Source organism: Bacillus rossius, chromosome 1, assembly GCF_032445375.1.
Source record: "Bacillus rossius redtenbacheri isolate Brsri chromosome 1, Brsri_v3, whole genome shotgun sequence".
Lineage (NCBI taxonomy): Eukaryota > Metazoa > Arthropoda > Insecta > Phasmatodea > Bacillidae > Bacillus > Bacillus rossius.
Window position 1 is genome coordinate 178,304,971 of NC_086330.1, and position 27,814 is coordinate 178,332,784.

At 40.1% G+C, this 27,814-nt stretch overlaps 1 protein-coding gene across 4 annotated transcripts in view; it reads left to right on the plus strand.

The window, feature by feature from the left end:
• The window catches only part of LOC134527127 (uncharacterized), a 131,136-nt gene that overhangs the window by 13,895 nt on the left and 89,427 nt on the right, over positions 1–27,814 (plus strand). For 2 of the 4 annotated variants that reach the window (XM_063359512.1, XM_063359516.1), the window contains exons 2-4: positions 16,378–16,492; positions 23,276–23,443; positions 23,550–23,624. In XM_063359512.1, the coding sequence (XP_063215582.1) occupies positions 16,378–16,492; positions 23,276–23,443; positions 23,550–23,624 (358 nt within the window). The remainder of the gene's footprint in view (positions 1–16,377; positions 16,493–23,275; positions 23,444–23,549; positions 23,625–27,814) is intronic. The other 2 variants (XM_063359513.1, XM_063359515.1) reach the window with 1 other exon arrangement.

Genomic DNA, 27,814 nt, shown 5'->3' on the forward strand with positions numbered 1-27,814 from the left:
GCAGTCGCTGGCTGGAAGCGAAGTGAGCGCAAATCGGCACCAGTTGCCTCAGGAGGCGCTTCCACCGGACGAAACGTAGCGCAAAACAATTCGGAAAGCGCAGACGCCTTGGCCGCCGGATCCTCCAGCACGCCCCCCGGCGAGGATAGCGGGGGAATATCACGTGAAGTAGCACACATGCAGCGTACAAATTTCCAGACCGTACCAGTGGACACGGAGAGCCCCCGAAGCTTCTGCAGATGAAGATTCGCTCGCCACACAGAGATCGCCCATTGGGCGCGACGGCGGTAAGAGTGGAATAGGTTCAAATCCCCCTGCAGACGAGAACGCTGCCACCTAGAACAAGACTGGTCACACAGACGGATCAGGTGTTTGATGTCCGCCAGGAAGGGGGTGCCCAGGTGTGCAGGCCGGCAATGAGGAATGGCAGCAACAGCAGCCCCAAGAATCGCAGAGGTGAAGTCTTGCACAGCTGCCTCCAGTAATAGCACGGTCCGAGGCATGGCAGTAAGATCGAGCCGAGAGTCCAGTTCCTGCCGATAGTGCCGCCAATCCGCCCTGCCAAAGTCCCACCGAGACTCCGCAGGGCCGCACGCGGGTCCGACCTGAATGCTGCTAATCACTGGTAAGTAGTCCGAATCGAGCCCCATGTATGACCAAACGTGGGAAACAGCAAAGCCAGGAGTAGTCACCATCAGGTCCAAAACTGATGCATGCTGGTGCGCACACACAGGAACATACGTAGGAGTGCTGGGCGCAAAGATGCGGAAATCACGGGCAGCACCAAACCGAGGCAGGCCCCGGCTCCGGAAGTCCGTGATGGCGCAGCCCCAAGCCACATGTTTGCAATTAAAATCCCCCGCCATGATGAAGAGAGAATCAAGCCGGGACAGCAAGTCGAGATCACCAGAAGGAAATGCACGGTGGGGCGGCAATTAAAGAGACAAAAGCGTGAAAGGGCGGTGAAAACCAGTGACCCGAACTGCCAGAGTCTCAAGGGCCAGGCCCGGCAGGAGATTGCGACGATAATGGCGCACACCATCCCGAACCAGAAGAGCCACTCCACCACGCGGAGCATCGATGTGGTCAGAACGATGCACGACATAACCAGGAACGTGAAGATGGGAATGAGGCTTGAGCCAAGTCTCCGACAGGCATACCAGAAGCGAGCGAAACCTGTCCAGCAATGCCAGGAACTCGGGCAGGCGAGGAGCCAGGGAACGGCAATTCCAATGAAGAAGAGAGTCACTCATCAGTCAATGAAGAAGCAGCAAAAAACGCCACAGAGAAAGCATCCAGCGCCTCAAGGACGACACCAAGACCCGAAAGGAGAGCCTCACACTTGTCAACCAGGTTGCCAGCACTGCGAAGACCGCGAAAGGCCTGCTGAAGACGCGACAGCCAAGAACAGAAGTCGAGACGGCGGAGCATGCCAACAAAGTCCCGAAGGGAGTCCAAAGTTGGACCGAAATCGGAAGGAGCAGCATCACGGGAGGACGACAGATGCACGGCAGCAGAACGACCAGAAACCGCAGAGGAGAAAGAACGACCGGGCTGACGCCAAGCCGAATCCACCGCAGGGCGCGGCTGGGCAGCATGCTGGGCCTGTATCTTATCCACCCGCTCTTTTCGACGCAACTCCTTGGCATGGATCAACTTCTCCCTCTCTGGGCAGCCCAAATAGTTGGCTGTATGGTCCCCCTTGCAGAAGCAGCAGGTGGGCTTCTCGGAGGGAGAGTGAGGACAATCAACTGACGCGTGCCCCTCACCACAGCACACACAGACCAGATCTTAAAAACAATTGTGGGAGGTGTGCCCAATGCCTAGGCAACGAAAGCACTGGACGGCCCGACGGTTGCCCCTGTACAACTCTACTTGACAACCCACATGACCAAGCCGATTCAGCTTAAGCACCTGGTGGAGCTGGTCGAAACCATCGAGGATGACCAAAAACAGTGTGTACGGCTCGGGGGAGCGCCCACCAGACCCGATGCGCAGCTCCCGGGAGTGGCGGATGCCGGCCGCCGTAAGACTCTGAAATATCGTCCACCGGCGCGTCAATATGGAGATGCGCAGAACCACCTGCGTATTACGGTCTTCAGGGCATGTCCAAGAGTGGTGGCGCACCCCTTTCGCGCGCAGCAGCTCCAACATCTTCAGATGGTCCCCACGATTGGCCATCTGGTACGTTGAGGAGGTAGAGTAGTGCCTCGCCACGAACTCAGAGGAAAACTCCTTGTGAAGGGCAGACAGATCACGAATAGCCGATGGCGTCAGTCCCCCACGACAAACAATGAGAGGGGTCTTCTTCGGTCTGGATGGTGGTGATGCAGCGGCAGAATCGGCGGCAGACGTGGGCACTGACGACCGAGCTGCAGAGGACGGCTGATGGCGCGAGGTGCCGGCCTGGCCAGCCGCAGAAGCAGGACGGCTAGTATCCTGCCGAGACGGGCCAGCAACAGGCCGGGGCAGGGCGGGAAACGGGTCCCGTGCACCACGCCAGGAGCGTTGCTGCTTCGGCGGCAGCATAGAATCATCGCCGCTCCGCGAGGAGGGAGGCCGCGCAGGAGGCGGACCATCAGTCCACTCGTCGTGATCTTCAGCTCAATCACCAAGGTCGCCTGTGCCAAAAGTACGCTTCCCCAGACGACTCGCAGGAACATCCAATGGGCCAGCCGGGACCCTCGCAGCAGCAGAAGAACCACAAGTACCAACAGCACCGAAAAAGAAGGGAGGCAGGTGGCAGGGAACAGCACCAGGCCCAGAAGCGGCAGACACAGAAACAGGGCAGGAAGAAGGTGGCCCAAACACAAAACCACCAGAGCCCGACAGAGGAGCAGAGTCCCTGAGAGGCAGACCAGTCCACAGCCCACCAGGAGCAGAAGCCACCACATGAGAGGGGTTGGCCAGGGGAGAAGAAACAGCAGGAAACAGGTCAACAGTGGTGTCCCGCACGCTAGACAGCCCAGCAGCGGGCCTAGGCGGAAGGGGGCGCCCACCTGACACAACAGCAGCTGGGGGCGCGACACAGAGCGGCTCCGGGGTAAGACCAGGAGATGGAAAACCATGTCACGGGGAAGAGGGAGGTGCCATCGCCACATCGAGCGCAGAAGACGACAAATGCCGCGAGAATTGGGCCGCAGGAACAGCAGAATCAGCCGCGCCAGCAGCTGACGGCTGCTGAACAACTGCAGAGGAGAGAGGACTGGAGCAGGAAACAGTCGTCATCGTCGTGGAAGTCAAGGTGGCCTGCTGACTGCTGGTGGACGGAACGATGCCGCTCCAATCGACATGAGCGCCAGAAGAGGCATCACGCTCTGGGCTGCAGGGAGCTGACGAGCCAGAATACCACGGCGAGATAGCGGCCCGCCGGGATGCAGAGCACGACCTAACACTACGCCTACAAGAGAGACCAGCAGGATTAGGAGGTAAGCGCCTCTCACCAGCCCGATGCATCGCCGGGGGGGGGGGGGAAGGGGGGAGTGGGGCGTAAGACTACCAGAATGTTCCAAAGAATGATCAGAATCAGCCATAATAAATCACAAAGCATGTGGAAGAAGACAGCAAAATTGGAGAAGTAAAAAGCAAAAAGCCAATCAAAGAAATAAAACAACCAACAAAATTAACACCAAAATCATGCAGAAAAAAGAAAAGCACAACCCACAACCCAAAAGACACACTGCAAATTGCAAAAACAGCAGCAGGAACACACATAAATACATAAGCAGTCAGCTAAATAATAATTAACACAAGATGGAAGCCCCCAAGTATTGTGTGCCATTGCACATTTGTAGTAATGCGCATGCTCACTTTATCTATTTTATAGCTATTGTTTTTATTTTATTTTGTATAGCAAACTGGGAGCCATAATTTTTTTTATTCTTGAATTTGTGGATCATTTTGTAACCAACAATTTCAGCATAATTTATATTTATAAAAGCACAAGTTTCTGTGTTAAAAATTGTTATATTAGTTTTACAACAAAATAATTTTACTTCTGTCCATAATGAATGTTGATTTGGGAAATCGCACTATAGTGTAACTCTATTTGTTTTACATGTGCAGTCTTTCATGTCTCAACTCTATGGTCTTCTTCAGTTGCACAAAATAATACGTCTTTCTTTTTGAAGCATGTCGGCCATGATGTAACTGTTCCTTAGCTTCGGCCGTTACTTAATCTCTTGACATCAATGTCTTAATTAATTCTCCGTACACAGAAAGTGGTGAGTAAAATCGCATATTCCTTCAAGAATATGTGGAAATGATATTTTGTTCAATTATCTTATTTTGTAAAACATTTATGTACAGTGTGTGTGCGGAAGGCGTGGGTGGCCATGGGCGCGATTACTTCGTGACACACAACTTCTTCGTCACCTGAGTCATGGTGCTCCTCAGTGCCTGTTGCAGCTCGTCTAATCAGGAAAGATCTTCTTTGTTACTTTCTGCATGCAGAAGAGCAACCATGAGCCACCACATACCAAAAGATAAAATTTTAACCTAACATTTTCGGCATTGTTTTGGACTAATAATTAATTTTTTTTTTTACTTAACCTATGTAATTTTTAACCTATGTAATTCTTAACATCAAAATCAATGTGCTTAACTTAAATATCTAAAGGGGCCCCTTATCTTAACATTCATTTTTACTATAAGTATGACTGTATACTCATCAATTGATATTAAACTTGTTATTGTTATTATTTAAAGTAAAAGAATTTAAAGAAAAGAAAATATAAGGAACAGAGAAACGATATTGCTGTATTCATTTAACTAAACCCACTGTTTGTATTAATTTTGACTATTATATATATTTCACTATTTTATCCTGTAATATGGCCTACCCAGTCGGCTCAAGGTTCTCATGATTTTCTACACGCCTAACAAGGCACCATTGAGCCCGTTCCCCATGCTTTCACTGCTGGCCTCTGTACCTCCTTGGTATTTGGCCAGGTTGAGGTGAAGAGGGCGGCAGAGCTTGGTAGCAGAGCATGGTTGGTTCTGGTGTTTTGTTGGTCGTGTTCACGTGTGTAGATGTTTGTCTTGCATGTGTCCACCCTCAGATGTGCATGGCTTGGTTGTGGCAATAGTTATTTACTGTTGTTTTTATTGTGGTAGTTTTGTTATTTGTTATTTTCACTATGTCCTCTTCAATCATCCCTGAGTTCCTCATAAAGGATGAATTGATCTTTGAGTGTCAATTGCGTGGCATTTCATGTGAAAACGCCACAGTGGCACATTTGCGTAAAACATTGCTTTTGGCTCTTCAGAACAGCACTCCTGTTAATCATGACCTTTTGATAACAGTGAACCCTAATGAGGAGTATAAAACCTGCACGAGTAAGATACTAGTTTTACAGGAGTTGGTTACAAACTTAGATGATGAGAATTTTGCCGTAACGCTCCCTCGTGTCAGAAATCGTTTGAATCACTTGAGTACACGCATTAAGTGTTTGCTTGATGTTCACACATCTAAACTGTCTGAGTTACAAGTTGCCTCACTTGAAAATATGATGGAGGAGATTCAGAATTTAGTTGAGACTGTTGGTAACGCTGAATCTCAGTTCTCGTTAGTGCGTGATGTAACACCTATCACATCCTTGACAAATATTTGTGAACAGTTGAGCAGGGTGACATTGCCCACTTCCACTGTCCCGAATCCACTTATTTCGTCAGTTCCTGGTCCGTCCATGGTAGACTTTGATCCTGTCGGCAACGTTTGTAGCCCTATGTCCATTCCTAACCTAACTAACCCAGCCTATACCACATCCACTCAGTCCACGAGTCGGAACCCTCATGTTGTATTTAGTACATCAGCAAGCTCGACACATAATCCTACTCTCACTAGAAATTTTGCGCTGCCAAGTGTGTTTGGTAAACTTACTCATCCTCTCGAAACAATGTTGAAAGACTTCCCGGCCACTGATGGGTTGCACATACCTAAATTTTTAAATTTCCTTAAGATTATTGTTAAATTGCGACAAAGCAACACCATCTATGAGTCGCAGATCTTGGAAACTATTTATCCTTTCACTTTTGGGCCCTTAGCCGAAAGGACTCAGCTGGCAATTGCCCAGAACCTTTCCTTCGATGCCTACCATGAGAATATCCTTAGTTTTTTTATTACCTTCAGGTTGCTTACACAATTGCAATTAAATAATTTCAATCGGTTACAGAAACCTGATGAACCACTTTCTGTGTATGTAAATGAGGTTAAGGAGGCCGCTGCCATTTTGCGACTTGGTGTAACTGAACAAGAGATTGTTAACACCATCCTAGAGGGGCTTTCCCCTGATGAGAGATCTCGGTTAGTCTTTCTCAGCAAACCCTCCACATTTTCCGAGCTCGACAGAATGTGTATCCATTCGCAAAATGTTAGGTTTGCGGATCATCACCGTAACCTACAGTTTGCCCACCCCACATTTAAGACTCAAAACTATGGTTTTCACAGTTCATGTAATACCACACAGGTTAATCCTAACTTTAGGAAGAGTAGTGTTTACAACCAAACAAAAACTAAGCCAGACAATCAAGCACAAGGTCAATTTTGTAATTATTGCAAAAGAAATAACCATGTCATCAGAGACTGCAAGGTTCTGCAACAAAAAAACGCCAGAAGCAGGGATGTAAGGTGAGCGACTTACCCTGCAAGCAAGATCGGAAGCCTAATTCACAGTATAATGCTCACGTTCTTCAGCAGATTAACTCAGCTCTTTGTTTTCAAACATATTTTGGAGTACGAAAACACTTTCCAGATCAAGTTTGTAAGGTTAACTCCCCTAATATTGTGGGAATAAATTCCGTCCCAGTACCTCGTATTGTGGTATCGTTTGGTTCCTTTGATACTCCCGCTTTAGTTGATTCGGGTTCTACACGTTCTATCATTTCCTATGAGTTGTTCACCAAATTAAAGGAAGCTAAGGGCATAAAATCAATTGTAAAAGGCAATTTCAAGTGCTATTCTGCTTCTAATGATATTTTAACCATAGATTGTTGCGCCACTATTAAATTAAAAATAGCAAATTTCACTTGGGTTTTCCCTTGCTTGGTATGTAAAAATATAGGTTTGGATTGTATTCTCGGAGCAGACTTTATGATGAAAACCGGACTTATAATTGATGTGCAAGAAAAGTGTATTTTCTTTAAGTTCCTACCTAAACTCAAAATTCGGTTTGCTGACAGTAACCAGCATCTTGATAACCTTGCTGAAATCAATGTACACAACTCTAGTAAAATTGAAAGTGATACTTTGAGCCATCTGTCTGATGAACAGCGTATTGCTATCAGAAAACTATGTGAATCATTTTCTAAAGTTCTAACCTCCGAATTAGGTCTTACCAACCTCTTGGAATATGAGATTAAGCTAAAAGATAGCAGCTATGTTAAAAATCAACCTTACAGATTGGCACCCATTCAGATGAATCGTTTGCGAAACGAAGTACAGCAACTTTTGGATAAAGGCGTTATTGAGCAGTCTACCTCTCAGTATGCGAGTCCTGCATTTCTAGTTCCTAAATCTAATGGTAAGCAACGAATGGTGGTCGATTTCCGTCGTGTAAATCAAAAGATTGAGATTGAATCAGTTCCTTTGCCCGATCTACATTCAGCTTTTCATTGGTTTGCTAAAGCTAAGTACTTTACCACCATTGATTTAAATTCAGCATATCATCAAATCCCTCTCAAAAAAGAATCTAAGCACATCACTAGTTTTTGTGTACCCTGGAATTTATATCAGTTTACTCGAGTTCCTTTTGGGCTTGCTACTGGAGCTCAAGTCCTCACACGACTATTGGATCAAATTTTTCATGACATTAAATTTAAATTTGTATACAATTATTTGGATGATCTTGTCATATATTCTGAGAATTTTGAGGAACATCTTCAACACTTGAGAGAAGTTTTCTCTCGTCTTGAGAAAGCAGGCTTAACCGTTAACCCACAAAAGATTAAAATTGCTGTCCCAGAGATTTCATTCCTTGGTCATAAAATTTCTTCTCAAGGTATTTCCATCGATCCAGAACGTACAAAATCCATTAGAGAGTTTCCTCCACCCCGCGATGTTAAAGGTATAGCTAGATTTATCGGTATGGTCCAGTTTTTTGGAAAATTTATTCCTAATTTGGCCGAGAAGGCCGTTCCTTTGAATCAACTCCGTAAAAAGAATGTGAAATTTGAATGGGGAGAAAAACAACAAAAAGCTTTTGAAACACTAAAGAATGATATAATGAGTCCACCAGTACTCCGTATGGCAGATTTTTCGAGACCTTTCATTTTGCAAACCGATGCTTCAGGTTCAGCAATAGGGGCGGTTTTAGCACAAGAGTTTGATGGTGCCCGCCATCCGATAGCTTTTGCATCCCAGACTCTGACCAATCAAGAGAAGGTAGCATCTATTTATGAATTGGAATGTCTCGCTGTTGTTTTTGGTATAGATAAGTTCAGGCCTTACTTAGAACATACAGAATTCCTTTTGGAAACGGATAATCAAGCTCTATCATGGCTCTTGGCGCACCCACGAGAATTAGGCAAAATCGGTCGTTGGGTCATTAAAATCTCATCTCTAAAATTCAAGGTTCAGCATATAAGAGGAACACAGAATGTAATTGCTGATACGCTTTCACACATGTTTGATTGTTCACAGCCTAGTAAGGAGGAAGCCACTTGTAATGTTTTGGTCACTGATTTCCCTTTAGCCTTCAAGACTATTCAGGCTCATCAGGAGGAAGATGAGGAATTGCAGAAAATTGTCCAAAATTTGAGTTCAGGTATCCAACAAAAACCATATTTTCTGTCCAAAGGTATCTTGTTTTCCAAAACTCGAAACAATCAGAAACGTATTGTTCTTCCCAAAATATTGAAACCCCTGGTATTCGAATATTTTCATTCCTCGCCTATTGGTGCTCATCTCGGTATATATAAAACTATTGAGGCTATTAAAAGGCATTTTGTTTGGAAAGGCATGTATGCTGAGGTGGCTGATAGAGTCAAACAATGTCATCTTTGTGCACTTAGTAAACCTGCTCAGAATACCCATTTAGGTTTTTTGTCTTCTGAAATATCCGACAAACCTATGTAAAAATTATTTGTTGATTTCGTAGGCCCTTTTCCAAGGAGTAAAGATGGAAATAGTATCTTATTAGTTTGTGTGGATGCATTTACCAAATTTGTTTGGTTGATTCCTTTAAGAAAAGCTGATGCTCCATCCACGATTCGGGCCCTTCAAACCTACATATTCCAAAGTTTTGGGGTTCCTTCATCAATAGTTTCGGATAATGGATCACAATTTACTTCCAAATTATTCAAAATTATGTGCTTCACACATGGTATACGTCATATCACGTTGTCACCATACTATCCTCCACCTTCGCATGCGGAAAGGTTCAATCGTAACCTCCGTTCGGCCTTAATTGCCTTCCATGCGAAAGATCAAGTTAGTTGGGACAAAAATCTGCGTTGGCTTCAGATGGCTTTTAATTATTCACGTCATGAGTCACATAAATCTTCGCCTTTCAATTTGATGTTCACCTATGCTCCGAACAATCCCTTGTCTAATATTTGGTCCTTGGATGACCTGTTACCTAAGGATTCTAAAAACATTAAAGTAATTTGGGCAGCTGCCCTTAAAAACCTTAAGCACTCACATGAAAGAAGTCGTATTAAATATGATAAGAATCGAGTCAAAAATCCTTTTCGACGAGGTGACCTCGTCTTATGCAAGTCACATCCTACCAGTAAAGCAGTGGATAAGAGGATGGCGAAACTGTCTTTTCGCTGGTCAGGCCCTTATCACATCCAACGCTTTTTAACCCCAGTGACAGCTGCCCTAGCTTATCCTGACACGGGTTCTTATGTGACCAGAGCTCACATTTCACACTTAAAAAGGTATCACTCTCCACCTCCAGTTTGAATTGTCCAAGGGAGCTGACGAGCCAGAATACCACAGCGAGATAGCGGCCCGCCGGGATGCAGAGCACGACCTAACACTACGCCTACAAGAGAGACGAGCAGGATTAGGAGGTAAGCGCCTCTCACCAGCCCGATGCATCGCCGGGGGGGTGGGGCGTAAGATTACCAGAATGTTCCAAAGAATGATCAGAATCAGCCATAATAAATCACAAAGCATGTGGAAGAAGACAGCAAAATTGGAGAAGTAAAAAGCAAAAAGCCAATCAAAGAAATAAAACAACCAACAAAATTAACACCAAAATCTTGCAGAAAAAAGAAAAGCACAACCCACAACCCAAAAGACACACTGCAAATTGCAAAAACAGCAGCAGGAACACACATAAATACATAAGCAGTCAGCTAAATAATAATTAACACAAGATGGAAGCCCCCAAGTATTGTGTGCCATTGCACATTTGTAGTAATGCGCATGCTCACTTTATCTATTTTATAGTTATTGTTTTTATTTTATTTTGTATAGCAAACTGGGAGCCATAATTTTTTTTATTCTTGAATTTGTGAATCATTTTGTAACCAACAATTTCAGCATAATTTATATTTATAAAAGCACAAGTTTCTGTGTTAAAAATTGTTATATTAGTTTTACAACAAAATAATTTTACTTCTGTCCATAATGAATGTTGATTTGGGAAATCGCACTATAGTGTAACTCTATTTGTTTTACATGTGCAGTCTTTCATGTCTCAACTCTATGGTCTTCTTCAGTTGCACAAAATAATACGTCTTTCTTTTTGAAGCATGTCGGCCATGATGTAACTGTTCCTTAGCTTCGGCCGTTTCTTAATCTCTTGACATCAATGTCTTAATTAATTCTCCGTACACCGCAAGTGGTGAGTAAAATCGCATATTCCTTCAAGAATATGTGGAAATGATATTTTGTTCAATTATCTTATTTTGTAAAACATTTATGTACAGTGTGTGTGCGGAAGGCGTGGGTGGCCATGGGCGCGATTACTTCGTGACACACAACTTCTTCGTCACCTGAGTCATGGTGCTCCTCAGTGCCTGTTGCAGCTCGTCTAATCAGGAAAGATCTTCTTTGTTACTTTCTGCATGCAGAAGAGCAACCATGAGCCACCACATACCAAAAGATAAAATTTTAACCTAACATTTTCGGCATTGTTTTGGACTAATAATTAATTTTTTTTTACTTAACCTATGTAATTTTTAACCTATGTAATTCTTAACATCAAAATCAATGTGCTTAACTTAAATATCTAAAGGGGCCCCTTATCTTAACATTCATTTTTACTATAAGTATGACTGTATACTCATCAATTGATATTAAACTTGTTATTGTTATTATTTAAAGTAAAAAAATTTAAAGAAAATAAAATATAAGGAACAGAGAAACGATATTGCTGTATTCATTTAACTAAACCCACTGTTTGTATTAATTTTGACTATTATATATATTTCACTATTTTATCCTGTAATATTGCCTACCCAGTCGGCTCAAGGTTCTCATGATTTTCTACACGCCTAACAAGGCACCATTGAGCCCGTTCCCCATGCTTTCACTGCTGGCCTCTGTACCTCCTTGGTATTTGGCCAGGTTGAGGTGAAGAGGGCGGCAGAATAGGGAGCAGAGCATACCATACAATCGATCTTAAAAGAGGAAGACTGTAGACATGTGCCATCCACCTGATCGTAGCACCATGGTTGAACATGGAAAGGGGGACGCGGATTTGTGTCGAAAATAAATGTGACTATTCCGCCTAAACAATGGCGAAAAACGGATTTGTGTCGAATCGGAATAGTCACTATTCCATAGGTACAAGATTTAAATCTCACAAGTTGGCACAGACTTGTACCGTGTAGTGAAGATTCTGTGTATGGTGAAAGTCGGGTTAGTTGTATGCGGAAAAGTGTTGAATTTTTTTCGATGGAATTCATGTTGTTACTGTCGTTTGGTCAAACATGGCCCGATCCGGATTTTATTCGAATCTGAATTTTTCAAGTAGTACCTACATAACGACGTTAAAGTGCAGTGTGCTGTGTGCGTGGTTTAGCAACGCCATCTGTCATGTTACTCATTAATTGTTGAAGCTCATTGCGAATTTCCACTGACTAGTGTGCGCCAGTATAGCCTTTTCCATTTATAATTTTATAATTTATTGTTTATCTCGGTTTCTATTTGCACACATGATTTATTTTATGTCTACACTTTTTAAGTGCATAAGTTGTCAATTAATACACTGACTATGTTTCTTTATTTTCTGTGTAATACAGAATAAATTATTACTGTTAAATATAAAAAATAAGTGTCTCTGAAACATCAAAACTGCCAATCTCCTGTTCCACAATACCAGACCAAAAACTTGAATTATAATCGGTTGAGACAGCTCGACAGGAGTTCTAGATTACGTACGGCATGTATTATGTTGTAGCCTATAATAGTATGTTGCACATATTTGTAGTGTCCCGCACATGGTGATGTGATAATTATAAAACTGACTTAGTGGTAGACGCGGGAGCCCTGTTTCATTAAAGATATTGTATTATATTTACTAACAAGATGAGTAGAATTCATACGGTATGTAACGCTATTATTGTAACATTAAGCCGATTGCATGTTCAGCTTTTTTGAATTCTGCAAAAAAATTATAAAACGTGTTACCACATCATTACTGAAACTTTAATGAATTCAAAAGTTAGCTAATTTATGTGAAATTTATGTTGATAGATTTATATTTAAAATTTAAATTAATTTGCCGATTCTCTTGCATTTTATATAGCATCAATATTTTATAATTCAACTTCTTTTTAAACAATTTTAAGAAATATATTTAAATGTATACAATTTTGATGTCGCCACACATTTATTTAATTAATTTTTTAAGTAGGATTTTAAAATAATTGTGTAATTTTGAAGTTGCCAATATATACTTTTTGGTTGTAAAACGCAGATTTCAAAACTAATTTGTAAGAGTAGGCAGCAAGTTTTGTTCATCTTTTTCGTTCGTTTCTTGGTGATTTAATGAGTTGAAAATAAGGCGGAAAGTCGGTTTTTTAGAAGAAATTTTTATTGTTATTTGTCTGATGCTTGCTTAATTACTATCAATTCAAAACATTATTTCTGCAATACGATACAATTATAGTTAGGTATATGTGTGTTTATAGTTATTTATTTTCTGTCTAATATATATAACGCGAGTTTTTTTTTTTTTTTTTTTACAAAGACCATCGTTGGAAGAGAAGATTTTCTCAATTTTGGGGAACTCGAAAATAGTACAAACAAATAGCCTACTATGTTAATATGAAAACATTTGTTTCAGTTGCAGTGTCTAACATTCAGGTTTCTCCTGATGTATAGGCCTATTTGATGGTTTTGGTGGGGTAGGCTCAATGTGTGTTAACTGCCTTTATCTAAAGTTATTTGCAAAAAAAAATTTCTTAAAAAACTCTAATAATTTCGTAAATTCTTAAGCTACAACAAATACAAATACACCGTCTCAGAAGGAAAATTGCTTGTCTGTAAAGTCGGTTTACGGACGATAGTTTAACGTGACGTCATAACAAAACATTGATAAAATGATTGCATACTTTTATGAATAAAATTGAATCATTTTTATTGAATTATTACTATTTTGTATGGATACAAAGAAGGAGTGAAATGAAATCTACAATTTAATTGATAAATTTACTTTTATTTGCACTCATTAATTCAAATATGTTTATTACTTTAACGAAGAGATTATTTTAACTATAACTTTTATACATGTTTGCTATTTAACTTCTTCCAATCTGTGTTATTCTGTTAAGGGTAGGACGATAATAGGAAAAGTAGGAAACGTTCGGGAGTGTTTCAAGTTTAATGTTCCTCGAAAAAGTCAAATCGATGGTTGTTCTAATCGAGTGGAAGAGAGACAGATGCGGCACAAGCGTACAATGAGCGTAACGGGATAATGTGCGTTACGGGACACTTTTGACGTGACAACGTCTAATAAATCGATGAACGCCGGCTGCACGCATAGATTGGGAGAAGTTAAATAGCAAACATGTATACATGGGCGCAAATCTGTAGGATTTCCAGGCGGGGCCCGTGAATTCTGTGGTTGAAGAATTTTACGCTAGAGGTCAACCGAAACAAGTCTTCTCTGGATGATAAGCTCGTATGTTATACACTTTATTTTTACGTAAGTGATATTAACAATAAAGCAGAGCAAAATGTTTTAGTAATTATTAATTCATGACTATAAGCAGTGATCTCTCAAACATGTTTGAATAATTTGTTAACCTAAGTACATAAAATATCCATGAAAAAAAATATAATAATAATATACGTGAATATAATGCAAATATATAACACCCCACCGATACATTACCATTTTCCAAAAGTGTTTATTCTAATTTCAATTTAAAAATAAATGATTAAATTAAAATAAAACTAATATTTAAATGGGGGCTCCCATACAACAAACATGAAAACAGAAAAAAAATTCACAAATGATGTATTTCTGTTGCCGCTATAACAAGAAATACTAAAACAGAATAAAATAAATATTTAAGTGGGGCTCCCATACAACAGACATGATTTTTTTTTGCCGTTTTTATAGATAATGGTACGGAACCCTTCGTGCGCGAGTTAGACTCGCACTTTGTCGGGTTTTTTTATGCCACATCACATAATTACTGCGATTCAAATGCTGTTCGTGAAATTCTTTGTTCACAGTTTTTGATGCGCCCTAAAAACCCAAAGCGCCAAAGCTAATAAACGGATCAACATCAAATGAACGATCGAATCATATTAAAACCCTTAAAGAATATTTTATTTTGTAAAGGTATCAACCAGGTAAAAAAGAAAAAAAACTTAATGATACAAATGAAAAATCTCGGAGATAGAACTATGAAATTTATCCTTCAGCTAATTAAACTACATACATTTCTCGGCTTATATTTAGTATAATCAGTGTTTTGGAAGTGAATTATTTTGTTAAAATATGCCGCTTGATTAGTTATTAAAGAGACGCGTTTGCTTCCTTATTAACTTAAATACGTATGTGTAACGTTTAAATACTTCTTTCTCACTCTTACTTCTGTTTACTCGTGCAGTGTTGCAGTTATCAAATAACAAATGTTATAAAGTGGTTATCGGCCATGAATTGTGAAAATTATCGATTGATAATAAAAGGGGAGTGATTTTAAATTCCATATTGACGAGGAAAAAAATTATTCCCTGTATATTCACATGTAACGTACAGAGCAGCTAGCCTTACAGAATGAAGATGAGCTAAAAAATTCCAGAAAATGGTATATAAGTTTCAGTTCGTAAATAAACTAAATTCTGCTATAATTACTGTTAAAGTATTTAGTTGTTTATTTACTGGAAAAAAATAATACATAATCACTTAAATAAAATATATTACCTAAATAATAGTCCCTACTTATAAAACAATCAAGCTTACCAGGTGAGATTCTGTTTTCCGTGTCTTCCGCGTCACGAACTTATCCATGTTTATGTTTGCCAAGAAAGCAGAAGACTGGCGCACACGAGTGTAAAACCACTTTAAAAACAGACTACCTGAAACCTGTAATACTGTCGATTCAGAGCACAAGGTAGTGTGGGTAACAATGGGGAGGAAATGCTAACGGAACCTTACCCTAGCTTCGTCCTTTGGAATGAACGGTTTCTAGGAATTAAGGGTTTCAAAGTTCACACTGGAAAACTCCATACCATGGCTTTCGCAGAAGGGGTAAGGGAAAATAACTACGGAACTCGAAGGTAGGAATGTAAAGCATGTCAAAGTGTCTGTCGTCGTTGTAAATAATAATCTGATATATATGTTGTGTACACCATTAACTTTAAAATCACGAAGTGGGCCCCCCCAAGGGGGGGGCCCATTAATTCCAGGGGGGGCCCGGGCCCCCCTGGCCCCCCTGGGATCTACGCCCATGCATGCATAAACGTTATAGTTAAAACAATCTCTTCGTTAAAGTAATAAACATATTTGAATTAATGAGTGCAAATAAAAGTAAATTTATCAATTAAATTGTAGATTTCATTTCATCCCTTCTTTGTATCCATACAAGTAGTATATAATAGGGGCTCCGAGATCAGGCGCCAGGCGGTGGTGGTGGTGTCGGTGTCCGCCATATTGGATTGTGACGTCACGGCGGCCATCTTGGATTGTGACGTCACGGCGGCCATATTGGATAAGCGTAACGGGACACAGTGTAACGGGATACAGCGTAACGGGACACAGCGTAACGGGACACAGCGTAACGGGACACAGCGTTACGTCACATAACGTAACGGGACATAACGTAAGGGGACAAGTAGATCACGGCGGCCATTTTGGATCCGCCATATTGGATCCGCCATTTTGGATGACGTAATTGTGTAATATATTCAATATTTACATCATGTGTATCAAACCTTAAAAACGAAATAGTATTTTTTTTTTTTTGCAGTTTTGGGATTGGTTAATTCATTATGAAGATTTTACTACGAAGTGGAAGGCGCAACCTACGTACATCTTGTCACAGGGGATTTTCATACTACATGGTGTTGCAACTTTTGTTCATGGTAAGTTTCTTGTTTTTTTTTTTTTTTCGGTGCGTTTTCAATACAAAATATTACTGGGCAACTACATGAAACGTCTATGGGATCCACTTCCAGAAACACTTCACGATAGGTACGACGCTGGGTGTCCCACACGTCTTGTGAATATGCAGCTCACAATACGCGCAAAATCCACCCAACTACATCACACCATTCATCCCGGGAGCAAGAGCAGGATTTCAGGGGAGGATATAACCACTTTGCCCGCTGTTTGCTTTCAAATTATTTCCTTTTGTTGCTGGGAATTATAGATTTTTTAGGATTGGGGGGGGGGGGGGATGTATATTTCTCCCATCTCCCCCCTCCCACCTTCTGTATATATCCCTACCCGGAGGCAACGTAAAGTGTAGGGTGTCGCGTTACGCTTGTTGTGAATTGGTTACACGTGAGAACGTGTAATCAAGCTGAGAACTATCCGTGGCGATAATGAAAAACTGCAAAAAGGTTAATGACCACCAGTTACAACGCATTCTGTAAGATTAATGAAAATATATATTATGTAAATTAAAAAACCCAAAAGATAACAAGATCCAGCGTTAAAACACTGCTTTACACTTCCGTTTATAATAATGTCGGTAGCATAGCGATCTGCCTATCTGACAGACGTGAGGGACTATTTTTTATAACATTTGATGTGTCGTAATGAGCCTTGTCTGGAAGTATGTATGACAGATTGATTTTGTCGGGTAACTAAATACAAAAAAACCTCAGAGGTTTGACGCAGCGAACTGTAACAATTTATGGGCATTGGTGGAAAACTTCGCCGTGGCGAAGTAGCTGATGGTTCCAGCCCAAGGTTCTTGCTAGTTGTAACAGAGATCTGTTGAATAAATGTGGTAACTGAACAAAAAATAACTGCTATCTGTGATTTCATAGAAATTAGGCAAGTGTTAGATGTGTCATTGTTGCATTTCCGTCTGTACTTAATGGTTGTGTCTATTTAGTACTTAAAAAACTTTCGGATGTTTGTTGCGTCCTAATTATGTGTCCTCCCTTGATTCGTTTATATGACATAAAACTAAAATTAAACTGAAACTCAAAACACGACGTTCGCGTTCGTTCATTTAAAGGAGAATTGTAGCCTGTGTTGGTCGACTACAGCACACACGCCACCTCATAGGAGTGCCACCACAGTTCTCAATATACTGACGTTAATATGCCCGTTGATAACCAACCTGTTATAAAAAAAAGAATGATATTTATAGGCTGCCAGATAAAACCAGTATGAGTCATTTTTTACTCGTACTCCTACTATCTTTTGTATTGCCACAACGATAACGTTTTAAGGGAATTAGAGAGCAGAGTACCAGTTACAAAAAATGAGAACATTTTTTTAAAATGCCATAATTATTTACAACCAAAGTACTGGACAAAACTTTGAATGACATTTGTTAACAACTGCTTATAATTCTAGACGCGTCCTTAACTTGTGACAAACAAAAATACCAATCAAGCACTTTTTTTTTACAAAAAAACACCAAAAGACTCTCAAAGAATGAAAACTAAACATTTAACAAAATTTGTCCATCCCTAAAGTATTCCCTGGATTCCAAAACGTTATCACAGAACCGAATTTATATTGAGAAAACAGACATCAATGTGCCATTTTCAAATAAAATCTCCAAGTCTACATTTATCAATTTGGGACACCTCAGAAAAATAATCCTTTAAGCACTGATTGCGAATTTTATATAAACGCTTCTTTGTACTTAAATACCAGTTGATGAGTAAATACTAGGTTAATTTTAATTTTGAGCTTTAAGTGACAAACAGTTTCGACTCGCTGTCTCACACTCGCTGGTTACTAAATCCCAGCGAGTGGTCTGGGGTTTAACCTCGCCTTCTACCCGCCTTACGATGTAGCTCCTTGTCTGCTAGTGACTCGCCCAAGCGCCGTCCGGAGACTCGCCGTCCTCTCTAGCTTCCTGTAGGGAAGTCATTCCTCGCAGAGACCTCCTGCTGCCTCGAGCACGAGCTCCGGGTGCCGACGGGATAAGCCTCAGTCCTCGACGCCAAGGAGACTCGTCTCTTAGCGCTCCCCTGAGCCGCGGCTTCAACTCGTGGACCTCTAGCTGTGCGACTCGTCTAGCGAGCAGCACTCACTCTGTGAAACTCTGGTGGGCTCACAGTATCACTATGACACGTCAGCGAAGCCCAACCCTCGTTTTCAGACCTGGCTCCAATAACTCTGTTCTTTAAAGCCGGACGCGAACCAGCGACCCCCTGGTAGGGCACCGCGCCGCGAGGCCATGTCCGCTAACACGCCCACTGACTGGCGTGGCCAAGTTTCCAAGCAGCTGACGTCATCGTGAGCTGTTGTGTACTACGATGACACGCTTCTGATGACGACGACTATTAAAAGCGACTTCTCCTAAGCAGTTAGGCAGCCAGTCTTCTTCCGCAACTGAATAGTCAATGTGAACAGTGCCAGTGGCGTAGCAAGGTTTGAAGCGCCCTGGAGCAGAAATGGTTCAAGGGGGCCCCCCTCCCCCCCCCCCTCCAGAGCAACTAACAACATCACTCTAGGGCAAGTAACATTCACTCCCATAGCCCCACACATTTTTTTTACAATATTGTAGTCAATATATTGTGTTTTTATCGTTGATCATTAGTAAACACTTTCGTAACTGAACTTAATGCTTATTTATCTTTATTATCTTATTTTAAAGGAAATATTAAAATTATTAAGACTGAATGATCATGGGCAGATTTGACATCCGTTTAGGAAAATGTTTGTAAAATGATTAAAATCACATTAGCTCCTCAGGACCAAGCTTCAGAATTCGTGCCGCCTACTATATTTTATTACGTGTTTGTTTAACTGTCGTAAATTTTCATAAATAATACTGTGTAACAAAAAAGAATCTGCTCTTATATGAAGGCATAATATTATAAATTAAGCTATTCTTCTTTTTAAATCGTAGTTTCATAAGTAAACAAGGTAGTTCACATTGCATTTAATTGCGAAATCAAAGTAAGATAATTAAAAATTTTCAAGTAATGATTAAAAAAGCAAAGCATTTAACATTGTGAAAGAGCTAATCCAAAAGTCAATCATAATATTTTTTACACTAGAAACAAAATAAAACATACTTTATATGAGGCTTGCTTGACTAATCACAGTTTAAAGGGGTTTTAGTGAAGCTTCTTTCGTGACTTGGCACTTGCAAACTGTGTTATGGCGTCATCTAAGTCAGTGGTTCTGGCGCTAGCACGTTCAATAGAGATGTTGATAAGGAGCTTAACAGCTCTTGCGATATTGTGCCTCTTAGATAGTTCTTGATGATTTTCAGTTTTGAAAATGACCTCTCGGCACTTGCAGTTATAACAAGTATTGTCAAAAAAATTAAGCACGCATTGACCAGATCACGAAAGCTGGAACTAAAACTTGTGCACGCACTATTATAGTATCCGCTAAGTCCCTAAAACTTTTAATTTCTTCAATGTGACTTAAAAAACAAGTTTTAAATCTAACAGCCTATGGCCCTAGGTTGTAAGAGAGATCATCTAGGTAGTTTTGTACAAAAACTTTGCAAGATTCTAATATTTGTTCATCATTTGAGTCCTTTAAAAACGAGGGCTTCAAACACTTAAAAGTTGAACCGATTTCATTTACCGTGATGAAACGCTCTGTAACCTGGGTACTTATTATGTCCAAGCTTCGGTTGAATACTTCAACTTGAAAACGATTCTCTTCATCTATAATTGGGTCACCAACCTGAACTTCATCAAACATTCTTTTCTTCCTTCTTATTCTTGAGGCGGAAAGTGGGGCGGAACATTCAATTTTAAACAAAGTTCAGTTGCATCATTTTTAACGGTTTGCCACCCTTTTCTGAGTTTACTGATTTTTGTTTTGAAATTTGATAGCATCTTCTTCAACACTTTGTAGTTTTTTGGAGATAATGTCAATTGATTCTAGTACAACTCTTTCTATCAAAATCAAAATTACTGAAGGAAATTGTTCAAAATATTTTTTAAGTGACTTCGCTTGATCCATTTCTTCTTGGCCTTTACCATCCAAGCTCAATAGAGTTAGTATTTTAATAATATCAAAATAACCACTACGAAGAGCGTCGATGGCTTGATTTCTCGAAGACCATCTAGTTGGGCACACCTTTTTCAGATTTTTTTCTAACATCGCTGATTTTCTCAACAATGTCCATCTTGATATGGCTTTGAAAAATACATAGAGATTCTGAACATTGTCGAAAAAGTTTCTGATCTCAGGAATACTTGTTACACAATCATTAATTACCAGGTTAAGTGCATGATCACAACAGTGCACATATTTTGCTGACATATATTTTTCTTTGATTCTCGTTTGAAGGCCTGAATAAACACCGTTCATATTTGCAACTCCATCGTATCCTTGACCTCGAACTTTAGAAACATCCGAGAATTCTTCAATTATACTTAGTAAACGTTTTTCCAAATATTCTGATTTTTGGCTTTCTACCTCAGTAAATCCACAAAAAGCTTCTTCTATTACCAACTTTACTGGCTTTTCTTCAACGTCAGTTTTGATTGTCACATAGCGAAACACTATGCTTTTTTCAATGTCTTGAGTTGTGTCAAAAATTAAAGTTACAAAGGGGCTTTCTTGAATTTCGTCCTTAATTTGTTTTCTTATTTCGTTGGCAATGAGACTCATCAATTCATTTTGAATTTGAGGACTGAGGTAGTTGACACTTCGTTTGGGTTGTTTCATAAAGTCTGCTAGGACTGGTCTTATCTTGCCAACAAGTGAATTATTTCAAGGAAATTTCAGCTGGATACAGTATCTTCAACTGACACCCTATGCTCTCTCAGCTGAAAGTCATTAGTAGCTAAAGATATAATTACGTATACAACGCGTTTTAGTATTTTCCTCCAATAATCAGTAGCTTTTTTAATCTCTTCTAGATTTGCACAGTCAACAGTCAGACCCATTTGCTAGCGAAAGTATATTTCACTTGAAATTGCGTGACTGTGATTGTTCATGGTTTGTTAAGTTTCGTCCTAAATGTGCCCAGTCGGACGTACCTTTGGTAAACCATACTTAACTAAAAGACATATCAAAAAGCCAGCAAGGTTGACAATAGCAAACATTTAGGACGTTTGAATAGCATAACCAGCTACGTTTTACTTTTAATTGGTTGTTTTTATTTTTCTGAAAATACCATTTCTCATCAAACCCCCTAATTTTATTTCTACCATCTTGGTCTTTCGGGAATGGGCCTTTCGGCTGGTGAGGACCTAACTTTATTATTAACCTATTTTGTTGAAATGTGAGAGTGTCTTCAAAGTTTCCTCTATCACATGAAATAATCTCTTTGACATTCCGTTTTTCACCAATCTGTTCACACTTTACCTTTTCATTGGCAATCTCAACTGTGCCACTGGGCCCTTGAACAACCACAGGCTCGCACTCTGAGCTGGTGCTGGAAACAGTGGGAACAGGTGAAGTAGCCGATGTTTCAGTCTGTGTTACTTCTTCATTATCTCCAGAAAGAAAACTGTTGTTTATTTAACACCTCACTTGTTTTCGAAAAATAACACGATAACTTTGTTTTTTTTTTTCAGTTCAATTAGTTCTGCACCTTCTTTCTTTCCTTCGTTTGTGGCATTCTGCACCACTACAAATCTTTGACATTGTAACATGGAAATATAACGAATTATTACCCACTATCACAATATATAGGTAACTTACCCGTGTAACCGCGCTTTAAAACTAAATTGTACGTACTGTATAAATTAGACCAAATAAAAGAACAGCAAAGCAATCGCAAAGATAACAAAATTGCGCGACACTGATTACTCACTAGCCACTCACTACACAAGACTGAGCACTAAGGTGTAGTTCGTTGACCGAGTGAAAACCCAACAGATGATATGCGCAGTAGCAAAAGTCTAGTGCGCATGCGCCGATACGCCACCAGATGGCAGCGCGGCGACGTGGCTGTCTACATCCAACTCTTGACAAACCTTTTGGTGGGGATTCAGCTACAAATATTATACTTAATCACAATTATTTAATTTATAATATTTAGTTTTTAAAAGAGAAACCTGATTGAAGAAGAACCAACTTTAATTTTAATTATATCTGATATTTGTAATAATTACAATGTTTTCTTCAAGAAGTTCCGCCCCCCAGTGTCTTCCGCCCTGGAGCGACTGCTCCACCCGCTCCACTGTCGCTACGCCACTGAACAGTGCAGTGGATGTTTCTCTACTTCGGCAAACCTCTATAATGTTCCTGCGAGGCGAGTAACCATAACGTTCTGGAACCAACTCCCCTCTCAGGAAGCTCTCTCTTTCTTCTGGCCAAATGGTAAGTCGAACAGCTGCCGTCATATGACCAGACTGTCGAGTCCAATGGCCGCGCAGCGCGCTCTGAGTCCATTCACTGACTCGAATAATGTGACTAGCGTGAGTTCGGGGGCTCAAGTGTGCTCCGTTACATTTATTTTCCGAATAGGAATTGTATAGTTATCATCTTTTAAAACATAATTTTGTGTTGTAAAAAATATTTCCTGGTAACTTATACGTAGATGCTAGAGAGACCGCATCGCCAGTATCTTGATCTTAGCAAGTCGACTTACTCCCATTTATGACAATTTTGTGATTTTTATTGTTTTTCCTCATGTCAGCATCAATCGCGCAAACGTCTAACATACTTTCAAACGTTATTATATCTGTTTTAAACTGATGTGTTAAATGAAACGTATTAGTTATTATTCGTGGGCGTGACTGTGTTTCTTCCAGCGGTAAGAAATGGCGGCCGACTGCCGTATCTGTGGTTCGCCATCATCCTGCACGGCCTCGTCGTGGAGGTGGTCAGCTACAACTTGCCGGACATCGACAACTTCTGGCACTCGCAGACGCCTCTGATACTAGCCGGGCGACGCCTGCCAATTCACATCGTGTTTCTCTGTGAGACATTCACACACATTGTTACACTTTCTAATCTTTTTTCGTGTGTTTTGTACGTGTTGAAATGACTTGAATTTTTATACTGTGTTTTTCATGTTTTCTTTAGATTGTGCGTTTATCTACAATGCCAGTGTCGCAGTATCTAAGGCCCGATTACCAAACTGGGCTGAGCCTTTTGCAGGTATGTTCCAGCAGGCTCTCAAAGCACTGTATTGACAAAGTAGTTCAGTTTTCTTATTAGATTTATTTGATGTGGAACTTTTTGGTGATGATGTCATTTCACAAAGTTTGTAGCCAGAATACCAACTGAACGAAGATTTTAATTTTTTTTTCGTTTTGTGTTTTAAAATAAGTGTGTGTAAACAATGGAAATAAAAATACTTACTTCTTCGAGCCCAACTATGCAAGCAGGATACATGATTCGCCAAAGGGCTTAGACCATAAGGCGTGGCTACAACTCAGAAACTGAGAGATATGTGGTTAAATCATTATAGAAAAAAGTCTTTGACAAACATAATAATCCTAAATTGTACTTGGGCTGATAGCGAAAAGTTAGTTTCGTAAATAATTTCCAACAATGTGACAATTGGTAACCACGCCACGATAGTCTACCTAAGATAGAGAATTTACCAACAATGATTTTACGACTTTTTTCTTTGATCTTTCTCTCGCTTGATCTTCGTGAGGAGAAAAACTAGGTAAATGTGTTTATTATTGAAGATTTCCTGCGGTATATAAATATAAACTCAGCACTTAAACTGGAAAATAAAATTTTGTCATTCATTAAAAAGGAAATACAGTGCCATAAACTGTCGCAGTTATTCACACGTGATAATATGTTGGAGTGCTCGGAAGATGATACCCATTTTCACATCACAAACGTGTATGGACAATTCAGTCTCGGTCCGTATTTCTAATCGCGGGATTTCGGGATTGTGCACAGACAGTCCCGGGATCCCGGGATAGTACCGGTATTTGGGACGGCAAATAAAAACATAAAAAGTATGTAAACTTAGATTTTTTAATTGTCTTTAGTGACCATGAAGTGGCTCTACACTGATGATGTATCTGTGTCTTTTTTATTCTTTACAAAATAACTTTCTTTGAATAACGACATTATGCACTGTGTTAAGTTTTTCTTTGAGACAGTCAAAAAAAGAATACCTTTAAAAAAGGGAAAAAACTGTATAACTATTTTTACGAAATAGAAATCTTATATTTATCTAGTAGTAGGTAAGTAAGTGTGTGGCTCGGGGAATTTGTTTGCTTTTACTTAAATCACAAAAAGGCAAATATATAAGTGAAAGTAGCTTATCATGTTATCTATGTAAACGTTATTTATTTTCAAGTGAGTGATTGGGAACGTGACTTAAGGTATTGGAAATTTTAAAGAAAAAGTGCAACATAGGTAATTTAAGCTCATTAACAAAAATAATCGAATAAATAAAGCTACTTATGCGATGCAAAGCGCTCATTTTTAGACACCTTTTCGCACACTACGACAAAACTCTCACAACTCATAATTTTTCTTTTTTGCTGGCGCAAACGCGATTAAAATCAGCTGTTAATACAATATGGCGGAAAAGAAAGTAAAATGACAGTGACATAAAAAATGAGTGCGTTTCGTTCGGATATTTTTCTTTTGATGTTGTATGTTTCATACCATTATTTCTGTCAATCCCAAAAAACCCGGTTTAGAAAATTTGTATCCCGAATTTTTCGGGACTGAAAATGGGCCGGGATTCCGGGATCGAATCCATCACACACGTGGAAAGAGAAGGTAACATCGTTGTCGGCTTGCGTACAACGCCAGGTGTTACTCGCAGCTTACTAGCAGCACTTTCAAACTCATGCTGTCCTTACCCACTATAGCATTGCATTAAGATTCAGTGTGCATAAGAGAAAAAGAAAAACTGAAACTTAATTTGTTAACAAGTTTTATAAGACTTCTTTAGAAAAAGGAAAATAGAGACTGAATCGTTTCGAGGTACTTTAATTATCAATATTCACTTTAAACATATTTGAGTTACTTTTTGTGTGTTGGGATTTTAGGGCCCTCCAGAGAAACTAAGGACCGAAAGGAAACAATTTGGTCCTTTGCCAATTTTCCGTGACTTCATATAAAACTTTTGTAATAGTACATTATACAGAGGTAATTTTATGTTGTTTATTGCTGTTTTTATGTAATTTTATTTACCGTTCTACCGGACTATTTCTTTTGGTTTACGTTTGTGCCATCTGTCTTAAATGGTAATATTTGGTTTGTTTTCGAATATAAGGATTATCTATTTACGTTTCCCCGCAATGTTTGTTATTTGGGATGTAGATTTCATTAATATCAGAAAAGAACTTTTTTCTCTTTGGTTTTAATTGTCATAATCCGATTGGTCGTTGCTTCGGTGGCGCGTTGTTCAAAGTGTTCAAGCAATTGAAACTTTGAGCACAGCGGCCCGTTGGATTATAGGTAAGGCATAACGATGAATAAAAAGAAAAAAAGGAAAAGTGAAGAGATCTGTCTATGTTTTGGCTTCCCCTGACGCCGTGACGCATATTGTGGACGAATTTTAGTGCTAAATTACGTCGGGGACGTAATTTCTCCGTAGTGAATCAAAGCAATAGCATTCGTCCATCACTGTGATTGTTTGTGAATGATTTCACACAATATCAAGTGAACAGTGAGCAACTTAAGTAAGGTCCAGCTTCGACAGCATCGCCTTGTGCCATCTTGTATGTGCTAACGAACTTTTGGCCAACTAACCAAAAGTGACGCTTCAATGTTTTGGGGCCTAAATCAGGGTGGAATTCGCATGAAACTGTAAGTAATAATTACTGACAGTGTTTTTCTATGAACTTACGTAATAATTTCGCCACAAAAATTATATTGTTTTATTTATCGGCGAAAATACTCTCATGAAAAACAAGCCACACTGAAAAGCGACTCTAGGCGCTGAGTTTAAAACGGCTAAAAAAAAAACATTATTTTTTTTTTTTGTTTCACAGAATTCTTATAGATATTTTCCGGGATTGTCATTTCATAAACATTTGATGAAGCGCTTCCTATTCTATTGACATCGCTACCAGGGCCAGATAATTCCAGTGTTTTGTTTTCTTTTCCGGAAGTGTATCTCAGGGCATGTATGCTTATTTATTTTAATTTTAATAAAAAAGGCTGCAATATTTGTTTTTCATAAAATTCCTGCAGTAATTTTATTTTATTTTATCCAATTTTCCACATCATTGCTGTTGCGCCTATGAGCATATCAATATTTCTGGTTATGATTTAATATTTTACATTTATTTCAAACAGTTATTATTAATAATTTTAGCTTCAAGAGTATGTGTGTTCATATTATTTGTGATGCATGTCAAAAACCACACACTTATTAGTAGATACCTATTTTCAAAGTAAGTCTGTTTGAGTTAGCATCTGCGACAGTCATCATCAGACCCAATAAAAAAACAACAACACATAGTTATATGTACATGCATGTATATGTAATTCGAGTTATATTTAATATATACTATTATATATTATACACGCATTGCACTTCTAAAACCCTACAATCATATATATATTTCAAGTGGAAAAAGTGGGTTCGTAAGGATAGCCCAATTCATGTATATACAGTTTTACTTTATTTAAATCACTACACTTAATGTTTGTTCACAAATCACCAAGTATCTGTCCAGTCCACAGTTCACACTCTTCACTGTAGCTAGGCTTAACAGTGGTTCGCCCCTTGCCCCGCACCTGTTCACACACACAGTCTCGCGCCATTCAGTCGCACTCTCACGATACCGTCGCTCCGCGCTGCGCCGTTCACCGAACTCGCACTTCACTCAATTCGCCTCTTGGGAACTCCCGCGGAGGCCGACGTCACCGCTTTTATACCCGTTGGCTATCTTTCTGGGTCTGATTGGAGGGGTTGTGACGTGTTGCGTCATCCTGGGCAAACTCGACGCTCAAAGCATCCAGAATAGTGGCGCTTATTCACGCTACTCCACGCGGTGGCCTCAGTAAGTCCGCGGAATCCCCAGGCCGCTAAGGCGGCGAGGAAGGAGGGCGCGGGGACAGCGGGGTGGTAAGGCCGGGATGCTCTAATCCCCGAAGGTACCCGCGTGACGTCAGTGACCGTACGGGGCCCTTAGGCTTGTTCGTAACTATATGTATACATCTAATGACTAAACGTTACTGTGGCCATAACTGTAAATGTAATTTGGAAAATTGCATAACTTGTAAGGTTTACAATAATATTACTAGCAATAAAATTGTAATTATTGTCCTATCAGGGTAAACACAAACATAAAAAATATTTCGGAACTCAAACAGGTGCTCGGTCTCGGTGATATTGCCCCCGTTATCCCCCATCA